Genomic DNA, 25878 nt, shown 5'->3' with positions numbered 1-25878 from the left:
ACATGTGGCTCTAGGAAAAAAAAAAAAGGTCTGGTTCTGCTGACTTGGCAAACTGTTGTTTATCTTCACGGGGAAGCTTGGAAAAAAGGGGGGGGGAGGTTGCGAGACATTAAGTGTGTGGGGGTGTGAGATGATTTTCAGAATCAACGTGATGTGACCACTGAGGTGTATGGAGGGCAAATAGGGACAAATTAAATAAATCAATTTATCGTGAAATAAATAAATGTCCCATGAAATAAAGAAATGTACCATGAAATGTCCCATTAAATAATTCAATAATATTTGATGAAATTAAATATTCAATTTTCATTTTTGAAAAAGCATATAATTATTAGAGTGTAAAAATTGTGTTTTTATGGGGTAGCCAGTCTCTGGCACTGTTTTTTTGGGGGTCACAGGCTGAAAAGTTTGGCAACTCCTGCTCTAGAGAGTCTGTTCATTCCCCCAAGATCATATATGGAAGTGTTTTCTTGAAAAACTGCTTTATTTATGTTTGTGTTATAAGTAATAAAAAAAGTCAATATATTTTTTCCTGATTATGTTACTGTTGATGCTCACAGTTGACGGCCTCATAATTTCCTTACTTTTCATGATTTTATTACCAGCGTTTAGACAGCCTGCCATCACCGTGTCTGAAGGTACCTCCATAAATGACTTGTCACGAGTCAGTGTGCATAAGCATCCATTGTTATTTATTCAATAGGAATGGACATTCAGAGGTAAAATGGCTGCCAATAAATTTTAATTATATCTCTGTTATGCACAAAAAAATAACTTATTTGAGGTATTTTGTTTAAAACCAATACCTCTCGCCCATAGACTACTGGAGATAGGCACCAGCTCCCCCGTGACCCACTATGGAATAAGCAGTAGAAAATGACTGACTGACTGACCTCCTTGTAGCCTGTTTTGTGTTGAGCTGCAGAAGAGGTCTTTGATCTTACACAAATATGTCTGCCAAGAAATATGTGTGAACGCCTTAACAACATCAGGGGTCTTGATGACATGGGAGAATGCTGGAGGTATGCCAGAAGCTTAACATGGACCACATCGGTCGGTGAGATTCCTCTTTGATCACTGGACATCATATGGTGCCTTTAAGGCTGGACTTTAGACCTCAAACACTGGGCCGCCTACTGAATGTTTGGCAGGAGAGTGTGAGGCCATCTGAACAAGATAAGAAGCATGGAAGGTTCAATAGAGGTAGCCTGTTAGTCAACCTTTCTTTCCATTATTCTGCTGTGATGGGAAAACAGTTTTTCTCAGCTGGATCCATTTTTCCTTTAAGCCAAAATATGTTGACATCATTTTCAGTTCTATTTTTTTGTGGATGTTTTTGTGTATGCTTGTGTTTTTAACTGTCACACATTGTCAGCTCTTGTGGGATGGAGGTTTCTGCAAAAACAAACCACTACTTTAGCAAATGCGTTTCCAGCAGTTTGGCTCCAGTCATGTTATGTCGTTTCTGCAGGTTTTTGTGGACAGTTTGTAGGCATGATAACAGATGTATTTATGCACAAGACGTTTATACAAGCATGTGACGTTCTGAATTGGTCATCATGTGTAATCCTGCCCAATGCATCTGTTGCTTTCTGTCAACACATTTATCTATCTAAATTATTTTTCAAAACGTTTTTAGTACTGAGTGAATTATTATTATTATTAATATTATAAGTATTGTTATTATTATTGTTATCATTATTATCTGACCAGCCTCCCTGTGCCTGCTGAAGAAAAAAGCAGCCCTGCAACATGATTCTGCCACCACCATTTTTTTACTGTGGTGATATTGTGTTGAGGCTGATTTGCTGTGTTGCTTTTCTTCCAAAGACTGTATTTTGCACATAGACCAAAAAACTACATTTTGATCTCATCTGACCAGAGCACCTTCTTCCAAATGTTTGCTGAGTCCCCAGCATGGCATGGGTAAACTATCCTACGAGGTTCAGTTTTGTACAGTGCATGACTAACAGTTGCCCTCTCGACAGATTCTTGTAATCTGTAATCTTCTCCAGAGTATGGGCCTCCTGGCTGCATCTGTGAATATTACTGCTTATTCCCAGCAGTTAAGGTGGCCTTGTCTTGGTATTTATGCAGTTTTTCCATTTTCTTCTCATTTTCAGATTAAGGATTGCATAGTGCTCTTCAAAGTGTTCAAAGCCTGTTATATTGAAATAACTATTAAGGCATCCCACATTTTTAGTTGAAACAAAAAAATTATGTTTTTTCCTTCCACTTCAGTTATGCACAATTTTTTGTGAAATGTAAATGCATTGATATTAGTTATTGTAATGTGAGAAAATGTGAAAAAGTCTAAGTCGGAATGAATACTTTACACTGTAGAATATTCTTTCACAATATTTTTTATTTATTACCGATGACAAGACTTCAAGCTCAGCACCTGTACTTTACAGATGTTTTTTTGGCTTGTTCTTCATCTACTATATCAAATTTTGATTCATCTCTGGTAGTTTTGGCAAATTTACACTAATGAGGTTCAGCCAGCCCTGGGTGTGTGGGTGCTCATGGTTCTGCTGCCTTCACTTGGTTGTATTGCAGTGGTGACTGATGGTGGCCTGCCTGTACCCGTAGAGGCAAGAGACATGCAGCCTCCTCACTCAGGACCAGATATATCAGTGTGACACTATTACAGCATTATTATATGTGTGTGTGTATGTGTTCCTATTTCTGTGTGCATACTCTGCTTACAAGCCACTCTTTGTGCTTTAGAATGCTAGACCTCATTTACAGTCATTTGGTTCCGACAGCTGAGCTCATTTTTGTGAGTTTTACTATCCCAGCATTTATTACTGTTATTTGTGCCTCGTTTTTAATGTTGCTTCTCACACCATTTCTTTAAATCTCCTTTTGGCAAAGAAGTTCAAGTTGAAGACAAGATTTAGAGCTTTCTTAAGGAAAAGAAAACTACATGCTAGAGTAACACAAAGGTAAAAATATTTACAGGATTGCATATTTTTTGTGTAAGAATTGTCTACATTTGCTCACAAATAAGACTGTTAAGTAGAAATTGAATTTGCTCAATTCAATGCTTGGGTGCTATATTTGTGGAGATATTAAAATAGGTCATTTATTCATGTTCTGTGTTTTTGGTGGTTTTATTGCAGTTAATAAACAGGGGGGGAATCCTGGTTGTTTTTATTATTTCACCTGAAGATCCCCGGTCAGAACCAATTCATTTGTGTAGGTCTGCTTTTAGATACATGAGATATAAACGGCTTCCACATGTGTGCTGTTATTGGCTGCCATCATTAACTTTCTGAAGGTGGCTGGAATAGATTACTGTATAAGATTATTCTATGATGGCTGGATGGCGGAAAAGCTGGCAGGCTACAACTGTTTCATTTTATACATCAACACCATATGTTATTCTAAGTCCTGAATTACTTTGTTGGTTAGTAAGAAAATAATAGACGAGTCCATTACAACAGACCTAAACATAATATTTGAATACCAGCAGATGTTGCTGTGTTATTCAGTCATCTTTTTAGGAATTCTGTCTCCTCTGCTGTGATCTCAAAAACTGTAAAAGCTGTAAAAACTACATTGCTTCTTGTGAAGTTTTAACATTGAGCTAAAGCTGGTTTTTAGGTCTCTAAAAAAGTTTAGTCTTTTGTATTGTCTTATAAGATTTGGAGATGGAGGAGAGGAAAGTTTTTTTTTTTTTCCTGAACTTGCAGCCAATTAGTTTGGCTTGTTCTCTGCTTGCTCTGTTACTTGTTATTTCAAACAGCTCACACACAGAAGCCCACAGCAGGTGTAGATTGCACATGAAAAGCACAGGCTCTCTGCTAGTCGTCTTTGTTGTCTGTGGGGTTGTGCATACAATGCCTCTCTGTGTGGAAATGGTGAGCCTGTTTTATCCAGTCTACAGAGTGAGGTACGGTGTGTGTATCAGTGTTTGGGTTTGTGTGCATCCTGGGAATTTTGTGCATTCCACTGTGGTTCTCAATGCTCTTTTCACTGTACTCCTCTGTGCAAAAGCCAAACAGTCTATCAGCTGCTCCTGCTGTCCAGTGCCACTGAACTCAATTTGCTTACATTCTAGCAAAATAACAACTTAATGAAACACTAGAGAGCTTGACAGTGTTTTTGCTCACAGCTCATCTTATTCTTGTTGGGTGTAACATTTTACCAACTAGAAATTTGTCTTTAAGTCAGACTTTTGAATTTGATGTCATGGTCCAAAAGGTGAGAAAGCAACCACCACAAGCCAGAACATTTTTTAAAAGGAGCTCTTGTGTAACAGAGCTTTCAATTTATACATACACTCACCGGCCACTTTATTAGGTACACATGTCCAACTGCTCGTTAACGCAAATTTCTAATCAGCCAATCACATGGTAGCAACATGCATTTATGCATGTAAACATGATCAAGACGATCTGCTGCAGTTCAAACCGAGCATTAGAACGGGGGAGAAAGGTGATTTAAGTGACTTTGAACGTGGCATGGTTGTTGGTGCCAGATGGGCTGGTCTGAGTATTTCAGAAACTGCTGATCTACTGGGATTTTCACGCACTACCATCTCCAGGGTTTACAGAGAATGGTCCAAAAAAGAGAAAATATCCAGTGAGCAGCAGTTCTGTAGGCGCAAATGCCTTGTTGATGCCAGAGGTCAGAGGAGAATGGCCAGACTAGTTCGAGCTGATAGAAAGGCGACAGTAACTCAAATAACCACTTGTTACAACCAAGGCATGCAGAAGAGCATCTCTGAACGCACAACACGTCGAACATTGAGGCGGATGGGCTACAGTAGCAGAAGACCACACCAGGTCCCACTCCTGTTAGGTAAGAACAGGAAACTAAGGCTACAATTCGCAAAGGCTCACCAAAAATGGACAATAGAACATTGGAAAAACGTTGCCTGGTCTGATGAGTCTCGATTTCTGCTGCGACATTCGGATGGTAGGGTCAGAATTTGGTATCAACAACATTAAAGCATGGATCCATCCTGCCTTGTATCAACGGTTCAGGCTGGTGGTGGTGGTGTAATGGTGTGGGGGATATTTTCTTGGCACACTTTGGGCCCCTTAGTACCAATTGAGCATCGTGTCAACGCCACAGCCTACCTGAGTATTGTTACTGACCATGTCCTTCCCTTTATGACCACAGTGTACCCATCCTCTGATGGTTACTTCCAGCAGGATAATGCACCATGTCACAAAGCAGGAATCATTTCAAATTGGTTTCTTGAACATGACAATGAGTTCACTGTACTGAAATGGCCCCCACAGTCACCAGATCTCAATCCAATAGAGCACCTTTGGGATGTGGTGGAATGGGAGATTCACATCATGGATGTGCAGCCGACAAATCTGCAGCATCTGTGTGATGCTATCATGTCAATATGGACCAAACTCTTTGAGGAATGTTTCCAGTACCTTGTTGAATCTATGCCACGAAAGAGTAAGGCAGTTCTAAAGGTAAAAGGGGGTCCAACCCGGTACTAGCAAGGTGTACCTAATAAAGTGGCCGTGAGTGTATTTAAACGCTGCATTTGCTTAAATAAAATATATTAAGACTGCTGTATATTTGGGATGTATGAGATTAAATCACATTCTTTTGGGTTTTAGTGTCTGTTTTATTTCCACATTTTTACCAGCAGAGCTAAGTAAAGTAAACAGGAAATGATTGGGATTTACTCTCCTGACTCTCCTGAGGATCTTGTCTGAGCTTGGACCTCTGTGAGAAAAAGCTAGTCCAATATTTACTCGCTTGTTGCTCAAAGTGAGTTTGCACCATTGCAGATTCCTTCCCAGATTTTGTACCCACACGTTGCCATTTCATGTCGTTTAATAAGACGATCTGAGCATGGGATTGGTAGGTTGGTTTGTGAGTTGCGTCCTTAAGTTATGCTAAAAATGAAAAACGGTAGTGGGTCAGTAATGAAAATAGCCTAAATCAGTGAATTTTACCACGGTAGCCCACAAAATGATGACTGCAAAAGTTGGGAGAAAGCACCAGAGTCCATAATGGGATTTCTTTGAGTGTGACTGAGAAATGAGTGAGATAAAAGCAAGTGTCTGTAGAACAAATGGGTGATTAAATATGTGAAATACTTCTTAATGGGAGAAGTTGCGAGTACCTTCACAAGCTAGCTTCTCTGAGTACTGCCCCGAAAGAGAAGCCACGTCCCGCCCAGATAGCACCGGGAAGGAAACATACATAATGGAGAGCTGTCATCGTCAATAAAGCTGCTGACCAATTAATACACAGGAACACCACAAGCAGGAGAATGCATTGGTAAAAATGTTTATTGAGACAGGGATGTTCACACAACTATATGTGATTGCGATTAGGTTTTCTTTATATTGTGTAATATTATATTAGTTAATATTATCTTCATGTGCGTCCTTAGTGTATGGGGTATTTTCAGCAGCTGCAGTATTACACACATTTTGCCATTAAGGCTGCTATCTTGTAGACTCTTAGTTTTTGTGGACAGTTGGTTGTTCAATAGTAATTGAATATATTTTTGGGAAACAGTATCTTTTGTTGAGTCTTTATTAACCAATAAATATATACATAATTTCATAAATATGATACTCTGACCTTTTTTGAATCCTGCAGCTAAACGTTAACCCAAGAATAAATAAAATTAAAACAGTGCTAAAACTAATAACCAAACTAAAAGTAAGCATTAATAATATAATAACTAAAAAGAAAACCTAAATAATAAAGAAAAACTAGCAAAACTAATTGAAATAGAAAAAAAGTCATAATGAAATAAAACAAACTATAATGAAAAATCCAAAACTACAGGTCCTTCTCAAAATATTAGCATATTGTGATAAAGTTCATTATTTTCCATAATGTCATGATGAAAATTTAACATTCATATATTTTAGATTCATTGCACACTAACTGAAATATTTCAGGTCTTTTATTGTCTTAATACGGATGATTTTGGCATACAGCTCATGAAAACCCAAAATTCCTATCTCACAAAATTAGCATATTTCATCCGACCAATAAAAGAAAAGTGTTTTTAATACAAAAAACGTCAACCTTCAAATAATCATGTACAGTTATGCACTCAATACTTGGTCGGGAATCCTTTGGCAGAAATGACTGCTTCAATGCGGCGTGGCATGGAGGCAATCAGCCTGTGGCACTGCTGAGGTCTTATGGAGGCCCAGGATGCTTCGATAGCGGCCTTTAGCTCATCCAGAGTGTTGGGTCTTGAGTCTCTCAACGTTCTCTTCACAATATCCCACAGATTCTCTATGGGGTTCAGGTCAGGAGAGTTGGCAGGCCAATTGAGCACAGTGATACCATGGTCAGTAAACCATTTACCAGTGGTTTTGGCACTGTGAGCAGGTGCCAGGTCGTGCTGAAAAATGAAATCTTCATCTCCATAAAGCTTTTCAGCAGATGGAAGCATGAAGTGCTCCAAAATCTCCTGATAGCTAGCTGCATTGACCCTGCCCTTGATAAAACACAGTGGACCAACACCAGCAGCTGACACGGCACCCCAGACCATCACTGACTGTGGGTACTTGACACTGGACTTCTGGCATTTTGGCATTTCCTTCTCCCCAGTCTTCCTCCAGACTCTGGCACCTTGATTTCCGAATGACATGCAGAATTTGCTTTCATCCGAAAAAAGTACTTTGGACCACTGAGCAACAGTCCAGTGCTGCTTCTCTGTAGCCCAGGTCTGGGGAATGCGGCACCTGTAGCCCATTTCCTGCACACTCCTGTGCACGGTGGCTCTGGATGTTTCTACTCCAGACTCAGTCCACTGCTTCCGCAGGTCCCCCAAGGTCTGGAATCGGCCCTTCTCCACTATCTTCCTCAGGGTCCGGTCACCTCTTCTCGTTGTGCATCGTTTTCTGCCACACTTTTTCCTTCCCACAGACTTCCCACTGAGGTGCCTTGATACAGCACTCTGGGAACAGCCTATTTGTACAGAAATTTCTTTCTGTGTCTTACCCTCTTGCTTGAGGGTGTCAATAGTGGCCTTCTGGACAGCAGTCAGGTCGGCAGTCTTACCCATGATTGGGGTTTTGAGTGATGAACCAGGCTGGGAGTTTTAAAGGCCTCAGGAATCTTTTGCAGGTGTTTAGAGTTAACTCGTTGATTCAGATGATTAGGTTCATAGCTCATTTAGAGACCCTTTTAATGATATGCTAATTTTGTGAGATAGGAATTTTGGGTTTTCATGAGCTGTATGCCAAAATCATCCGTATTAAGACAATAAAAGACCTGAAATATGTCAGTTAGTGTGCAATGAATCTAAAATATATGAATGTTAAATTTTCATCATGACATTATGGAAAATAATGAACTTTATCACAATATGCTAATATTTTGAGAAGGACCAGTATTATAACCTTGCTCTGAAATGTTCTCAAGTAGGGTGCACTTAACAGATATTTACGAAATATCCCATAGAACACCGCTAATTTTTGTACGTGAAAATAAATTTAACATGAAAGGACCAGAAGTGCAAAATGCCAAAGAAGAGAAATGACCAACATCTATGAAAGACATAATTCTGAAATTTTCTAATCTTAATCATTATTTTGAGTGTAACTAATGTATATTAAAACCCATTTTTGAAAAATTCGTAATTACAATTTAAAAAGAAGACCTACTCACAATCTTAAATAAATGTTAAACTATAAAACTGTATTATTCTTCACTTGAACATGTTATGACGTGTTGTTTAGACAGATATCTATAGACTGTTTCCTTCTGGTTTCTATGCAAGGGTGTGTGCTGGTTTCTGAAGGCAGTGGAAGTGTGGTGGAGACAATCACAGCAGGAAATGGTCTGGGTAAATGAGGTATTGTTACCATTAGGGAGGTAATATTCTGAGAAGAACATCACACATACATGTTTTTGATCCAGTTTATTTTTCCTTCATGTTTATGACATCGCATATTTATAACGGTCCAAATACCTACACTGAAAACAAACAAACAAAAAAAAAACATCATGTTGTTTTTGTGTTAACCAAGCTTGTTCCCCACATCCTTCCTCTCATCTGAACACCATTAGGTAAAGGAAGAAAGGTAGAATAGATACCAAAGAAATAAAAACTTGTCCCTAAATAATGAAGAGCATGTCCTTAGTCAGTTACAGAATATTTATAAATCAACCGTTTTTATTCAACCTAATTTTGTTTAAAATGTATTTATTCAACCTAAAATCCCAGTCATTCTGAATCAGTATCAACCCAAGAAGCTACAACAAATTAGTCCATAAATCAATTAAGTGTATTAGGTGTAATACAAGGGGATGGCATGTGGCATAAGAATTGAACATGCTTCCAGAGATGTATTTAATATTTAATTAAAAAACCTTTTTGGTTAATGACAGTGTCAAGGCATATCCTTTAGTATGCATTGTTCCAGTGTGGTTTTGATCTATTCTTCCACATAAACTGTTTCAAAGTCTTAAAGGTTCTGGTGGCCTCCAGGATAAATTAAGTTTCCCTGATTGTGTATTTGGGATCATGGTCTTGTTGTAAAATCCACCTTGGATTCATCTTCAGCTTGTCCAGAAAATTTCTCCTCTCATCTTTACTGTATGACATCTTCCAGTACTATATGCTGAAAGACCGCTCTACACGATAATGTTCCTCAAATCTTTGCTCATGGTTTGGTGTTTTGAGGTGATATGCTATCTCTCATCAAAATGACCTGCAAAGAGTTAATGTTTGGCCTCATCTGACCCGACTGTGTTCTGTCATTTAATTGGCTTGTGTAAAGCAAACTTTAACAAGCGTTTGCATGCCTGTTCTTCAGCAGTGGAGCCTGGTGCTGTGAATGTGCATAGAGGCCATTGCAGTTGTGCGCATTACTTGTTGTTTTCATGGAAACAATACCTTTCTTATATCTCTCTGAAGCTCTCCTCAACTGGTCCTTGGCTTTTGGACAACTCTTGTGATCATTATTTTGACTCTTCTATCAGAAAACCTTTGAGCACCTGGGTGTAGCCGGTCTCTAATGAAATTATGTTCTCTCCGCTACAGGATTATGACCCAGTGATACTCACTGGAAGATCAAGAATTTTAGAAATATGTGTGTAGCCAATGCTATCAGTATATTTTATAACAATACTGTTGCAAAGGTCTTGAAAGAGCTCTTTGCTTTTATTTAACATGAAATGTGCATTATACTCATAATGAGAAAACTTTTAATAGGCTGTCAATTGTGATTAAACCTGCTACTTGATTGTTGATGTGTTTTCTGCAAGTCAGTTTGTTCATGTGTTCAAAATGTATTCCTGTCATTAGACTTTATTACACTTAATTTGTTGACTAAATTGCTTTGTTATATTTGTATGCGTAGATTATTTATGTTTGTCATTAACATCTGGTGTAATTGTAATCTTATAATGTTGAGTCTGAAAAATATTTACTGAGAAAAATGTAGATATGCTCAATACTCATTTTCTTCTGTGTCCAAGCAATAGAAAGTTGAATTAAGATAAACTTTAAAAAAATATTTGCCTAACTGCTTTGGTTCAGCTATAATTTGACAAAAGAAAAAGAAAACATACTTATTAAAGCTTTGTTCTTCCTCTCTGTTGAATCACACAAAGTAAACAGCTCCACATTAGTTGGGGTTTACACAAGGCTTGCAATTCAGGGAGCAGATATTCATGAGTAATTTAAAAATACACGATCAGAATATTAATTTCTTATTGCCAAAAACCTACAGGGGTTGGACAATGAAACTGAAACACCTATCATTTTAGTGTGGGAGGTTTCATGGCTAAATTGGACCAGCCTGGTAGCCAGTCTTCATTGATTGCACATTGCACCAGTAAGAGCAGAGTGTGAAGGTTCACTTAGCAGGGTAAGAGCACAGTATTGCTCAAAATATTGAAATGCACACATTATGGGTGACATACCAGAGTTCAAAAGAGGACAAATTGTTGGTAATGTCAGCATACCACCAAGAAGGACGAACCACATCCAACAGGATTAACTGTGGACGCAAGAGGAAGCTGTCTGAAAGGGATGTTCGGGTGCTAACCCGGATTGTAACCAAAAAACATAAAACCACGGCAGAATTAAATGTGCACCTCAACTCTCCTGTTTCCACCAGAACTGTCCGTCGGGAGCTCCACAGGGTCAATATACACGGCCGGGCTGCTATAGCCAAACCTTTCGTCACTCATGCCAATGCCAAACGTCGGTTTCAATGGTGTAAAGAGCGCAAATCTTGGGCTGTGGACAATGTGAAACATGTATTGTTCTCTGATGAGTCCACCTTTACCATTTTCCCCACATCCGGGAGAGTTACGGTGTGGAGAAGCCCCAAAGAAGCGTACCACCCAGACTGTTGCATGCCCAGAGTGAAGCATGGGGGTGGATCAGTGATGGTTTGGGCTGCCATATCATGGCATTCCCTTGGCCCAATACTTGTGCTAGATGGGCGCGTCACTGCCAAGGACTACCGAACCATTCTTGAGGACCATGTGCATCCAATGGTTCAAACATTGTATCCTGAAGGCGGTGCCGTGTATCAGGATGACAATACACCAATACACACAGCAAGACTGGTGAAAGGTTGGTTTGATGAACATGAAAGTGAAGTTGAACATCTCCCATGGCCTGCACAGTCATCAGATCTAAATATTATTGAGCCACTTTGGGGTGTTTTGGAGGAGCGAGTCAGGAAACGTTTTCCTCCACCAGTGTCATGTAGTGACCTGGCCACTATCCTGCAAGAAGAATGGCTTAAAATCCCTCTGACCACTGTGCGGGACTTGTATATGTCATTCCCACGACGAATTGACCCTGTATTGGCCGCAAAAGGAGGCCCTACACCATACTAATAAATTATTGTGGTCTAAAACCAGGTGTTTCAGTTTCATTGTCCAATCCCTGTATGTTTGTTTCATTTCTCAGTCTGTGAGATACCAAGGTGACAAGCACTTTCACTTTTGCTTTTTTGTCATCTTCAGTACTTTTCATCTGTAAAAAGGTTTTACAGTGACAACTGTAAAACCGTTTTACTAATTGTTCAAATGCGGTCCCCCCATTTGAACATAAGTGGTGACAGCGTTTTTTCAATTACAAAGTGTCCCCACTTTGTAATTAAACAAACTAGGCTGTTTTGCCCTCTGTGAACTAGTGAACTAGAAGAGTCAGGATATGACTGATGAAACAATAGGCCCAGTTAGTTGCTTGGAGTTCTTTGTTCTATATATTCTTTGTTTAATCACGTCACCCCATCTGTTGGCTAATCTGAAATTGATCATTGTAGCTTCTTACCTTTGATGCAGTTATCTGATCTGTTTGGCCGATAGAACTGGAATATCTGCAAATGCCAGCTGTAAAAAAAACATATGGCAGAAATGTTGCCAGTCGACACATATATTTTATTAAATGGCTCACTTTGATTTAGGAGCAAATGTAAAGTTAAATTTAAAAGTTCAATAAAAAATAAAATATTATTTGAAGATTAAGGATAATAATGTGTACATATTTTTACCGTGTTTTTTGACAGAAACTCATCGCCTCACATCTTGAAAGATTCCCAAAAAATGTCTCTCTTATCTAAAGAATACCAGGTCAGAGTCTGAGATAATAGTTTGACTGGGATTCGTAGTCTTTATCTACAGATTCTGCCTGCAAATCAGTTCAGCCAGGTCTCACAAAATGAAAAACCTTCTTAGATGTTAGAAGTAAATTGAGACAACTGTTCCCTTTGCAATGTTTAGTGCGGTATGTAATGACCCAGACTGGCAGAGGAGGATATGCTGAGAAAGAACTGGGTACTAAGGAGGAAAGAATTTGGGCTAAAACGGAGGGAAGTCCCAAGTGTCTTCAGTTTCTCCTGGTTGTACTGGAAAGAAGTCAGACATCAATGGAAGAAAGAGACTCTTATAGTTTTTCTGCTGTTTAAACTGTTACTACTAATGCTTTGGAAGTGTTGAAGTGCCTATAATTAAGTTATCACTATGAATATTTTACTGCATTACTTTGATTTATAATTTCCATGTATTATATATGATGTCTTTTTGAGTAGGTAAAGGGCCTAATTACATGCATTGTAAATAAGGTTTTTCTGTAATGGAGTTTCCATTAATGGCTCTGAAACAAGATTTCTTTTACTGGATCAAAATGTCTTTATACTCTGTTGGTGTTTATGTATGTATTTCATTTACAGTTACTCAAGCCACTTTTCCATTGCAGAGACTTTCAGCCATTACCCGGGATTTGGAAAAACCTCTGCACCTGTTGATCAAATTTTACCCGAGTAGTTTCAATGTCCTGGATCCACTCCTTCCTGGATAAAAGGTCCTGGTCTGAGGGTAGGACTTTCAAATTTCCCTGGGATTGTTGAGAGTCAGGCTTATGTGCTGAGCAACAATGATTGGTGGACCCTTTTTTGCAGTGTTCTGACTTCCACTCACCTGCCTTAAGTCCTGCATGTTGTTTTCCAGTTTTTATGAGGTCAAGATATAGTGTACGTTTTGTGATTGGGACAGATTGAAGAGGACATACGATAGGTGAACAACCAAAGGTCGGTCAGGCTTTGCTTATTTGGCCTTTGGTTTCTTATTGCCACCCGCTGGACTGGAGGGGCAGTGCAATTTTTTTACACAACCTCCCCGCAGCCTTTCAGAGCAGTGGAAACACAAACAGACATATCACCCGGGGTTCTTTTCACCCAGGTAAATAACAATTCCAGGAATTTAAATCTTGGGACTTTTTGTGGAAAAGTAGCAAAACAGCTATAAAGCTCAAGGTATAAGCTCAAGTGCTTGTTTTACAGCTGGATCTGATCAGTTTACACTTTTCCTTGTATCTACTTCTACCTTGAAGCTGTTCATTTCACAAAATATATTCTCTTTAGTGATATGATAATAGATACACAGTTGAAAGTACATGTGATATGTAATGTCATAAAAAAAACATCTCCACAACAGTTTTACAACGTGACCAAATCTCTAGTCACTTTGTAAAATTGAGTAAAACAAATTACTTTGACTTCTTAAAAAAGACGAATCTAAATTTTGAGCCATACTTCTGTCAGTGCGCCCCAGGGTAGCGCTGGCTACAATGTAGCTGACCACTGTCTGTGTGTGAATGTGTGTATGAGTGGGTGGCTTTCTGAATGTAGTGTGAAGCGCTATGGGGTCAGTGGGGACTTGATAAAGCGCTATACAATTACAAGCCATTTGCCATTTACCATATTTATGGGCTATAGATGTTTTAGGAAAATAGTTTTATTTCTGTTTCTTTATTGGGGCCCTTTTAGTTTTCATTGTAATGATTTGCTTGCTTCATATACCCACTGCTATAAGTTGGGGAACAGTGAACTTATAAAAAGCAAACATTTACAAGCGACTTTTTCAACATAATGCACTGGATGGTTGCATAACAGATTAGAAAGATAAAGCAATGTAGAACTGGCGGACCACTTTAAAAATTGCTTGATAGTACATCAGATAAAACGTTTGCTTTTAAGCTCAGTTAATTAAACTTGGCCACCACTACCAGATTCCACTTTTTATAAACACTGCTTTTGGTAGTTATGTTCCCCGAAATCAAATTCTGCAAAATGTCCAATAGGACCTTGGGATAGCCCTGGTAGGAGAGTGTCAAATGCCTCAAATCCTGATGGAGTGGCCACAACAAAGACATAGAAAATGTTTTGTTGGAGCCGAAAAGGTTTGTGTGATCAAGGCTTCCTACAAACCTCCCTCAGTTAAACCAGTTTGGTCAGAAGAAATGGGCCAAAATTTCAGCAAACTATTGCAAGAAGCTTTTAACTGACAAGTATTTTTATGAATTCCATTTGTTTCCAGAAAAAAGAACAAAGAGTTCAAAGAAAGGTGTAAAGGTTCTTCGAGTGATTAATGCCTCCTAATGTAATGAATTCAGCAACGTATCTGATTCCACAGGAATATGCTTGCTGAGCTTGAGGATTCTTCTATCATTTTAAAGCCACTTGTATTGATTTTGAAGTGAGGCACATAGATTTGCTGACCCAGTGTGTCTGGAGTTAACTCTATAAGTCTTTTTAAGGGCGGGGAGTGGATTTATCTGTGTCACCAGAATGGAGGAAATTCTGCCTTCCAAGCACATCTGAGTCCAGCTGCTGCTGTCTGTAAGAAGATGTGGAGAGCTGTACTGTGAAGCATCTCATTAGTCAGTGTTTTTCGTCTTTCAAGAAAGAGACTCTTAAATTACACTGTGGGGAGTAAGGAAGAACAATCTCTACAAGTAGATCCGTTGTCTCATTCTTTCTTTTTTACAGGCTTAAAAAAAAGCAGGCCGAGAGTGAAAAGATGAGGGGTAAACCAGAATTAAAACCCAAAGAGTAAAAACTGTTAAGATTAAATTTTGTGCATTGATTTACTGTTATAAAAAATACGTTTTAATGAGTATCCTAATTCAAACCAAGTTTAATACATTCCTACTAATTGACATTGCATTATAATTTCACTGGCATTGATTTAATATCTGGATTGACTTATAAACAGTGCAGTTAAATTGTATTTTATGTATCTAATATTTAACATGTCTAAAGCATATATTGATGAGTCCGTCTGATGTCAAAGTCAAAGAAAAAAGCTATTATGTCTGTAAAATGTTCTGTTTGTCAGAACTTTCCTGTAAATCAGTCAATACAACCATGTACAGCATGGCATATTGTAGTAACATCTTGTTTCTCAGGCTTTGTCTACACACACAGGCAAGAAGCTGCTGATTCTGTGGTTCTGACTTAGCTTCATTGTTTTTATACAGCAAGCGGGTCAAATTACTGTTGTACAGAAATGACTTTGTATGGTGTCCGTTTCCTAAATTAGGCTATTATTCAATTTAAAAACATTCTAATTTTGAATAAAAACATAATCTTGAAAGATATAGCAAAGACAGACATTTTAATCAAGTCTTTTCCTCATCGTTACTAATGTTTAACTTGACTTTCAGTAAAGCAGATTTTTTGTCACTGAAATCAACTAATAGCGTTGATGCATGCTAAAGAGATGCGTGAGAAAAGATTTTCTTCTGCAGGCCTGTCCTATATGATGCCGTTTATACCCACCCTTCGAAGCTGACATGATTTTAGAAAGCTTTACTGTTAGCGGTCGCATGGGGTGAAACAAAGCGAAAAAAGACTCAGCCCCGACATAAAAACTGCACGGAGGGAGCCCAGACGTCAGTCAAAGGGCCGATCCACTCAAAAACATGAGCACATCGGCCTGAATTTTAGCGTAGCAGTGAGAATTTTCAGCGTAGCAGCCCACTTGGTTGAGCCTCCCTTTTCATGAGTTTAATGAATCTATATAAAATGAGTTTTACTCTGAAAGAACACACCAAAAAGCTTTTTTATTATAATCTTATTTTTTTGAGATGTACCTGTTCATCAGCTGTCCTGAACAATGCTTCACAAGGAGTCTTAGTTAGACATGTTGACAACTTAAAAATTGTTTTCATTTGCTAAGTAACAATTACCATATTATTTTGGTACACTTGATTTTCCACACCCTGAAACTGTAGATTACATAGATGTTTCTTGACTGAGATCTAGCAATAAACCAGTTGAAGTTGGGATGGAGTTAATTTTGCAGTCTAAACCCATAACTCTCCAGAATTTTGATCTGCTCATCTTTCTATCTTTTCCTATAAGGGCTCATCCCTGTGTTCCACCAATACATTCCTACTTTCTTCACTTTGGCAGCTTTGAAGTTCTCTGAGTTATTTGTCTGAATGCAATTTGTCACCTCTCTCCTTCCCTCACGTGGTGCTTTCTTAGTTGTTTTTCTATCATAATGAAAAGCTGGATTCTTTGATGTGAAACCAAGAAATGGGAATGCAGGCCCCTTTTTCATTGTAGTCAGAGCAGGACTTGTTTTAATTACAAATCTTCAACTGATGTATAATTTTTATTACATTGGATGAAGATTATTTTTTCTTCAATGTGATCCATGTTATAAAAAACAGCTAAAGCACATAGTTGCAAAGAACACATACAATTTAATGTGCTACTATATATGCTTTTTAGTAGCTCTATAATGCAGTACCTGTAACATTTGGTTTTGCTTTTAGTTCTGTTTTTATTCTTGATTTGATGCTTGATGACAACAATCAGGTTTTTATGGTGACTAACAACCAGTCATTAACATCTCTGTAAAGGAATTTTGACCTACTATTTCTTGCTGAATTGTTTTCCATTCAACCATATTGGAGGGTTTTCAAGCATTACGACCTTTTCACAGTCATGGCACAGCATTCATTTGGATTTAAGTACAAGACTTTGACTAGGCAACTTATTTTAGTTTTTTTGGGCGGTTCAGAGTAGGGATTGCTGGTGTGCCTCCTTATTTTCCAGATGCATAAGCCATTTGTGCTTGACCTTAAGGTCACAAACTGACAGCCTGGCGATCTCCTTCAGAATTTTCTAGTAGAGAGCAGAGTTCATGGTTCCATTAAATGTTACAAGTTGTTCAGGTACTGAAGCAAAACTGTACTCATCTACAATAACACGGTAACTGCAGTGCCTGATTTTCAGTATGAGATTGTTTTTCTGAAGTGCTCTGTTAGTTTAATGCTCACACCTTCCAAAATGTTCCATGTGGTTTTGTACAGTACTTAATGTTTAATAAAAAATTAAAAAAAACGTCCAAAAAATAAAACCTTTGTCAGTCCACGAAATATTTTCACAAAAGTCTCTATAATCATCAACATGTTTTGAGGCAATTATGAGACAAGTCTGTGTACTTTTTATTTATTTTTATATTGGTCAACAGTTGACTTGGATTTCTCCCATGGGTGCCATTTTTGCCTTCTCTTTCTCCTATTGTTTAATCATAAACACTGACCTTAACTGAGGAAAGTGATTTCAACGTTGTTTTATGTTGTTTTGGGACCTCCAGACTGAGTTGTTGAAACAGGAGCAGCGGCTCTACTGTGAGCCCTTCCCGGATGGCCGAGCTCCTCACCCTATCTCTAAGGGAGTGCTGTAGGTCTTGGCTAGAGGGGGCCAGCAGGACCACATCATCTGCAAAATGAAGAGACAGAATCCACTGGTCCCCAAACCAGACCCCCTCCGGCCCTTGGCTGCACCTAGGAATCCTCTCCATAAAAGTTATGAACAGGACCGATGATAAAGGGCAGCCCTGCCGGAGTCCAACATGCACCAGGAACAGGTCCGACTTAGTGCTGGCAATAGTGCTGGACCAAACTTCTGCTCCGCTTGTACAGAGACTGGAGGGCCCCTAATAAAGGGCCCCCGACTCCGTACTCCTGAAGCACTCCCCACAGGGCACCACAAGGGACACAGTGGAATGCCTTCTCCACGTCCACAAAACAAATGTGGACTGGTTGGGCAAACTCCCACGAACCCTCAAGTATCCTGCGGAGGGTGTAGAGCTGGTCCAGTGTTCCATGGCCAGGACGAAAACCACACTGCTCCTTCTGAAGCAGAGGTTCGACTATTCGCCGGACTCTCCTCTCCAATACCCTGGCATAGGCCTTACCAGGGAGGCTGAGGAGTGTGATCCCCTTATAGTTGGAACACACCCTCCGGTCACCCTTTCTTATGAAGGGGGACCACCACCCCGGTCTGCCAGTCCAGAGGCACTGTCCCCGACCACCACGCAATGTTGAAGAGGCGTCTCAACCATGACAGCCCCACGACATCCAGAGAATTGAGATACTCAGGGCGGATCTCATCCACCCCTGAAGCCCCGCCACCATGGACCTTTTTAACCACCTTGGTGACTTCAGCCCGGGTCATTAAAGAGTCCAACCCCGAGTCCCCAGCCTCAGCTTCCACCAGGGAATGCGTGACGGCAGGTTAAAGGAGATCCTCAAAGTACTCCTTCCACCACCCGATAATGGTCAGCAGCTCCCCACCCCCACTGTAACAGTGTTGGCGATGCACTGCTTTCCCCTCCTGAGGCATCGGACGGTTTGCCAGAATCGTTTCCAGGCCAACCTGTAGTCCTTCTCCATGGGCTCCATGAACTCTTTCCAGGCCTGAGTTTTTGCCTCTGCTACAGCCCAGGCCGCGGCATGCTTGGCCTCACTGTACCCGCCCGCCGCCTTGGAAGTTCCACAAGCCAACCACAGCTGATAGGACTCCTTCAGCTTGACAGCATCCCTTACTGCTGGTGTCCACCACCAGGTTCTGGGATTGCCACCACCACGGGCACCGCAGACCTTATGGCCACAGCTACAGGCAGCAGCATCGGGAATGAATGCGGAGAACATGGTCTGCTCGGACTCTAATGTCTCCAACCTCCCCCGGAATCTTGTCAAAGCTCTCGCGGATGTGGGAGTTAAATACATCCCTGGCCGAGGGCTCCACCAGATGTTCCTAGCAGACCCTCACTATGTGCTTGGGCCTGCCAAGTCTGTCAGGCTTTTTCCTCTTCTAGCGGATCCAACTCACTACCAGGTGGTGATCAGTGGACACCTCACCCCCCCTCTTGACTCGAGTGTCCAAAACAAGTGCACTGATGAACACCCTTATGCTTGAACACGGTATTCATTATGGACAATCCGTGACTAGCACAGAAGTCCAATAATAAAACCCCACTCGGATTCAAATTGGAGAGGCCATTCCTCCTTATCACGCCTCTCCAAGTGTCACTGTCGTTTCCCACTTGGGCATTGAAGTCTCCCAGCAGAATAACAGAGTCCCCGGGAGGGGCGCTATGCAGCACCCCCGACAGGGAGGCCAAGAAGGCCGGTTACTCAGCACTACCGCTTGGCCCATAGGCCGAAGCGACAGTCAGAGACCTGTCCCCAACCCGAAGGTGCAGGGGTGCGACCCTCTCTTCCACTAGGGTAAACCCCAACACAAGATGGCTGAGCTGGGGGCAACAAGCAAACTTGCCTCTCCCCGTGGGCCACTCCAGAGTAGAAGAGAATCCAGCCTCTCGCGAGGAGATTTGTTCCAGAGCCCACGCTGTGGGTGGAGATGAGCCTGACTATTTCTAGCTTATATCTCTTGACCTCCCGCTCCTTCCTCCCTTGCGAGGTGACATTCCACGTCCCTAGAGCCAGCCTAAGCATCTGGAGATTGGGCCGCCGAGGTCTCCACCTTCGTCCGCTGCCCGATCCTCTTTACACCTGTCCCTCATGGTTCCCACAGCAGGTGGTGGGCCCGCTGGGGGATGGCCTTGTGTCTCTCATTCGGGCTTGGCCTGGCCGGGTCCTGCGAGGGGCAACCCGGCCACCAGGCGCTCTCCGACGAGTCCCGACCCCAAGCCTGGCTCCAGGGTGGGACCACGGCTCCGTACGTGCCTCATGTTGTCCTCATGAAGATGTCTTGAACCGCTCTTTGTCTGACCCATCACCCAGAGCCTGTTTGCCATAGGAGACCCTACCAGGGGCATTTAAGCCCAGACAAATGGTAAATGGACTGAATTTATATAGCGCCTTTCCAGTCATACAGACCGCTCAAAGCGCTTTACACTAGAGCCACATTCACCCAATCGCACTCACTAACGCTCACACATTCATACACCGATACGCAGATCAGTAGGCAACTTGAGGTTAAGTGCCTTGCCCAGGGGCACATCGACATACAGCAGGAGGAAGCTGGATTCGAACCCACAACCTTCCCATTGCAAGACGACTACTCTTCCTACTGAGCCACAGTCGCCTCAGTACTGTGGCCTCCAGGATCATTCGAGCAGTCAAACCCCTCCGCCAAGTTAAGGTGGCGGTTCAAGGAGGAGTGAATCAAAAGCATTTAAGTTAAAATGTTCTTCTGGCTACCTGTTTGTAGCTGTGCTGAAACTGTAGTGCTCTGAAAAAGTTTAAGCAGCATCAAGATCAACTTTCCGTGTAACTGAGTGACCAGTATGGATGTTTTGTCTTCAGCTGAATCAGAGCTGAGAAGCCACTCTCGGAGAGAAGGGTATAGCTGAATGACTGCAGGATTTATACTGCTCGAAAGAAAGACTATACAATTGCAGACCATTTACCAGGAATATTTGCTCATCGCCACCATGCTGCTCCAGAACCCAATGATGCCAATTTTAGTGTTCTGTCATGAACAATTTCAAGTTTAATATTGAGGGGTTCACTCATCCACAGTCTTCACTGAGTTGTTTTCCAGGAAAATAGCATCCCTATTTCTTAGAAGCCTGCCTTGTAAGTGTGTTTTGCCATGTCATATTATCATATGGAAACACAATTTGCATGTATGGTTTAAAAAATGTCAGAAGGAGTGTGAATGGATGACTCAATTTATCTATTTTTCTTGACAAAAGCTGTTGATTCACATGAAGTTGCCAAGCAAAATGTTTAAACATACTCTTTATCTGCCTTGTACTGGATAAAGTCAATGACAAATTTGACTGTGTGTGTTTTTTTTTAAGCATTTGGCTTGAAGATTACTTCACTGACTTGATCTTCTGAGTAATACTCTTGTGATCCTTTGGTTTCATGATGCAGGCTTCATGTTTAAACACTCATCTTAGAGCATGGCCAGCTCCATTGGTGATTTATGGTTAGCCAGAGGCAACTTTAAGATGAGCACATCTTTGCTAAGATATTTCACTACTAACTTGTAAGAAATATTACACTTCAATTTGCCTTTAACTAGAGATGTACTATTTTAATAAACTTGTTCACCGGCTTTATTAAACGATTAAAGTTAGGGCACTTGTACCTCTGATGCATATCTTGATTTTTCATGAAATATAAAGGTTCGTTTTCTAATTATTTTTTCCTTTGCATGTGTGTTTGTTTGTGCGTGTGTCAAGCTATACTCTGAGTGCACACCCAGAGGAGATGCAGGAACTGTCAGTTTTATGAATCTGTGAATTTATATGACTGCCCTTTGCAATGTTTATTGTAGAAACTCATTTCGCTGCAACACTAAAAAGACAATATAGTTCAGCCATCTTGGTATGTTAGGGGGTTTTATGCTCATTGGACCTGCACACTTAATGACCTCATTGACTCACTCCATGAAGGCTGAGGCATGTAACCAGTAAATATGGATGCTTGTCTCTCAAATTAACGACAGAAGAAACTCGTGTTTTCTGCAATTTCCCTTTGCTTTGCTGCTGTTTGTTGAACTACACCCTCAGGGATACCCAGCAAAATACTGCAGTATATTGTGTGATGTTAGTCTGTTAATCATAAACTAAAATGTGAAACAGACCTCATTACTTGTGCATTTAAAAAAAACTAATAACTTTCTAATTTGTCCTATAGATTCTTAGTTTGATGACCCTATTTCATAAGCTGGCTTTTTTGTTTTTTCTTCTCACTGGCTAACTGTGTCATGCCCTTCGCTTTTGTTGTCTCAGGCCATTCTTACAGAGCAACATTTAATGGAGTTTAGTGTGTCTATGACTGGCATGTGTTTTAATTGTGGTAATGAAGGTCACCCACAGGAGCAGCTGGAGTCCCTCTCTGTGTCTTCAACACTCTCTGTAGGGAAGTCACTGCTTGGCTTATATCAAAAAACACCATATGGTCCTCACCTACATCCTCACACCTCTCTCAGGCCTGCCACTGGGCAATTCAATAATGCAGCCCAAAGCCAGTGATTTAAATGCCAGTGGTTAAATGAGATACAAGTGTCCTGACTTCTTCGCCAACAGCTTTCTACTTGAAATGACACAAATGCATTTTGAAGTAGTGGTTTAAATTAATTAATTCATTGATTATTTTTTTCAGAGTTTATTTTTGCTCCCTGTGAAAAGTTTTGTTGAAAGTTGAAAAAAACTGTCTATGTTCTATGAACTGTGCCTAACTGATCATGTTCTCATTATGCATTTCAAAGCTATGCTTTCACATTTATGGAAACAGTTTGAGGGGGATGTGCTGATACAAAGCTTGATAATAAAATTTGTTTTTGTTTTGAATTGTAGTGTCAGTCAGTCATTCCATCTATCTTGTACAGTGACTCCTTCATGAAGTGGTATACGTTTCTGTCTTTGAGCTTGAAATGTATGTACATGTGGCGGATTGATCCAAGTGTGCCTTTAAGTCTTATATGACATGTGGTGCATTTTGTAAGCTGTGTAGCTGATTTTGTAATTGTGACAAAATAGACTTTACATTTATGTGGAATATGACAATAATGTTGGAGTGCTATGCTTCCTCTTCTGTAGTTGCTCTCTTGGTTTAACACTGCATTACTGATTTTGGTTTGGATCCTCATGCGTCTTTTCCTTGGTAGTCAGGTAAAATTAGCATTTTTGTTGACAGATGCACAGAGAAGTCGGCTAATGACAGGAATTGTCTGATTTTTAGCTTGAGCTGCTCTGTCTATTAAGTGACCTGTTGTAAAGTTAAAAATGAGGTTGTTTTCTGATTCTGTGTGAAATAGTTTTGTGCCCCAAAATCAGGCAGATGAAAATCCTTTAAAAATGGTTGAATGGTGTTCATTTATTTATTTATTTATTTTAAGTTTTGTGTCCCTAGAGGTCTTTATTGACGGCGATGAGACTGTAAATGAGCAGAGAAAACAGGGGAAGACATATAGCAGAGGTCCGGTAGATCAGGAAACGAAACTGGACGGCTGAATCTGAGACTAATATCCCTCATATTTCAGACTCTTGCTCTACCCCTACACCATGTGTCACCCTATTTAGAATGGTGTTTTTTTTATAGTTATGAGATGAAATCAGAGTTGGACAAAATATTTATTAGCAGCTTAACAAAAAGCAGAGATTAGAAATTGGCCACATATTTCTGATTGGTGCATCTATTTTTTTTATTTCTAATTTCAGTTTTTGACAGGACTGTCATCAATAGGACTCTCAGTTTAAACACAAAAATAAACCTTGAGTTTTGTGTTACTTTATTTAAGCTTGCCCTCGAGCTTTATTTTTTCAAGATAAAGCAGGTGATGCAAATATGTGAGATGCATGTCAATTTTAGCTCCCTCCTATTAGCAAAAAGTTAATTTAAACAGCTTTTGAAAGTGTTCCAAATGTGAAAATTTACTTTAAATTCCTAGACAGTTCAACCTCTGCAGCAACATATGAGACTCCCAGAAGTGGAGAATACAAAAAATAATGTTTTGTAAAACTAAGAAGTGTGCATAATTTTTTTAGCAGGTGTTCAAGCGAACTCCAACCGATGGTGGTATCTTAAAGTTTTGCCTCTGTCGTGCTGTAAAGGTTAGACAGGATACAGACCGGCAACTTGGCATCTCACTCTCTCCAGGCATCTGTGTGACTGAACAGCCCTGGTGACAGCAGACTGCAGGGGCTCTGTTTGGTATGGCTGATATTTCCTCTGTCAAGCCCTATGTGGGCTGTGCTCTGGTATTTTACATTAAGGGCAGTGCTTAGCATCCCAGCTGGCTCCATGACAAAGCTTCAGCACACGCTGTTTATTACTGGGATGTGTAGCATATTACTTAAAGGAGAAATTTGATTTTTTTTTTAAATGTATTTTATTTTGGTTTTTATGTTGAGTCCTTAAAATTATTCTTAACATACTTTAATAGTATTACTTATTAGTGATTGTAAAAAGCTGTCTGTTTTCTTCTCACTTGCCTAGGAAGTAAAAAAGGAAAAATACATTACAGTACAGTATCAATCTTATGATCTCCAGCTGTTTTCCTGCTACAAAGAACATCCTTCATGGAAAGACCAGATGGAAACCCAGGCAGGGAACACGTGAAACTTTCCAGCCTGTTTATGACTCATTCTGACAGAGCAGCAATTTGTGGCCTTCAGTGACACTGTTTCTATGTATACGATGCACAACTACAAACTTCAATGTGTTTTATAGGGATTTCATCATAGACCAACATAGTGCATAACTGTGCAGTGAAAGAAAGGATACATGAAGTACAGTCAATTGCATTTAGAAGACATTTAACTACTGAATAGAGTCCACTCATGTATAATTTAATCTCTGTATAGTGACAGATGTTCTATGAAGGCCTGCAAGATTTGTGAACAGTATTATGAAGACCAACGAACACAACACAGGTCACAGATGGAAGCAGATCCCCTCTGAACATACAGATGCCCATACTGAAACATGGTGGTGGTAGCATGATGTGGGGCGGAATTCCTTCAGCAGGGACATAAAATCTGGTTAGCATTGATAAGAAGATGAATGGAACTAAATGCAGAAAATTCCTCTATGAAAAACCTGTTGAAGGCTGCAAAAGACTTGAGCCTAAGGAAGGGTTCACCTCCCAGCAGAACAATACCCCAAACTTGCAGTTAAAGCTATAATGGAAAGGTTCAACTCAATGTATATTAATAAGGGAGAATTGCCTAGTCAAAGGCCAGACCTAAATCCAATTAGGAAACTGTGGCAATACTTGAAAATTGATGTTCACAGATGGTTTTCATCCAGTTTGACTATGTTAGAGCTATTTTTCAAAGAATATATTCTGCACCTCATGCATGGGCTTAGCTGCAATTGAAGAAATGTGTTTTACTGAGTGAGTTTAAACAAATATTAAACATTTGCTTAGAAGTCATTTTGGACTATTCTTCCACACAATATTGAAATGCTGAAGGTGCTGTAGGCCCTTTCTGTAAATTCTGAAAGTCTTCCTTCATAGTTTCAGGTCAGGTGACTGGGCAGGGCACTCTAGCAGCTTTATTTTCTTTCTCGGTGACCAATTAAGACTTTCCTTGGCTGTGTATTTGGGATCACTGCCTTGCTGAAACTTCCACGCTTTTTCCAGGCATACAAATATCTATATTACATAAAGCATAAACAACAAAATGCCATTTATTTCTTTTTAGAAAACTCTAAGCTGGTAAAAATAAAAGAATTACAAAATAAATACATAATGTAAAATAAATAATAGAACAAAAAATAATTGTAAGTGCAAAAAATAAATATAAATAAGTTATTTCAACCAGGCAAACTAGCTGAAATACTGAAATATTCTAAACATTTTCAAAAAATTCTGGGAAAATGTTTTCCAT

General features: G+C 40.0%; 1 protein-coding gene across 3 annotated transcripts in view; it reads left to right on the top strand.

Annotated features, from left to right (window-relative positions):
- Positions 1 to 25878, top strand: part of stxbp6 (syntaxin binding protein 6 (amisyn)) — a 69851-nt gene that overhangs the window by 15345 nt on the left and 28628 nt on the right. Inside the window, exon 2 of one of the 3 annotated variants that reach the window (XM_047345369.1) lies at positions 13181 to 13299. The exons of the other annotated variants lie outside the window; for them this stretch is intronic. Coding sequence (XP_047201325.1) covers positions 13254 to 13299 — 46 coding nt within the window. The 5' untranslated portion in view covers positions 13181 to 13253. The remainder of the gene's footprint in view (positions 1 to 13180; positions 13300 to 25878) is intronic. 3 annotated transcript variants of the gene reach the window in all.

Source organism: Girardinichthys multiradiatus, chromosome 19 (genome assembly GCF_021462225.1).
Source record: "Girardinichthys multiradiatus isolate DD_20200921_A chromosome 19, DD_fGirMul_XY1, whole genome shotgun sequence".
Lineage (NCBI taxonomy): Eukaryota > Metazoa > Chordata > Actinopteri > Cyprinodontiformes > Goodeidae > Girardinichthys > Girardinichthys multiradiatus.
Note: the sequence above shows the minus strand (reverse complement) of the source record. Positions and strands in the feature narration are given on the sequence as shown.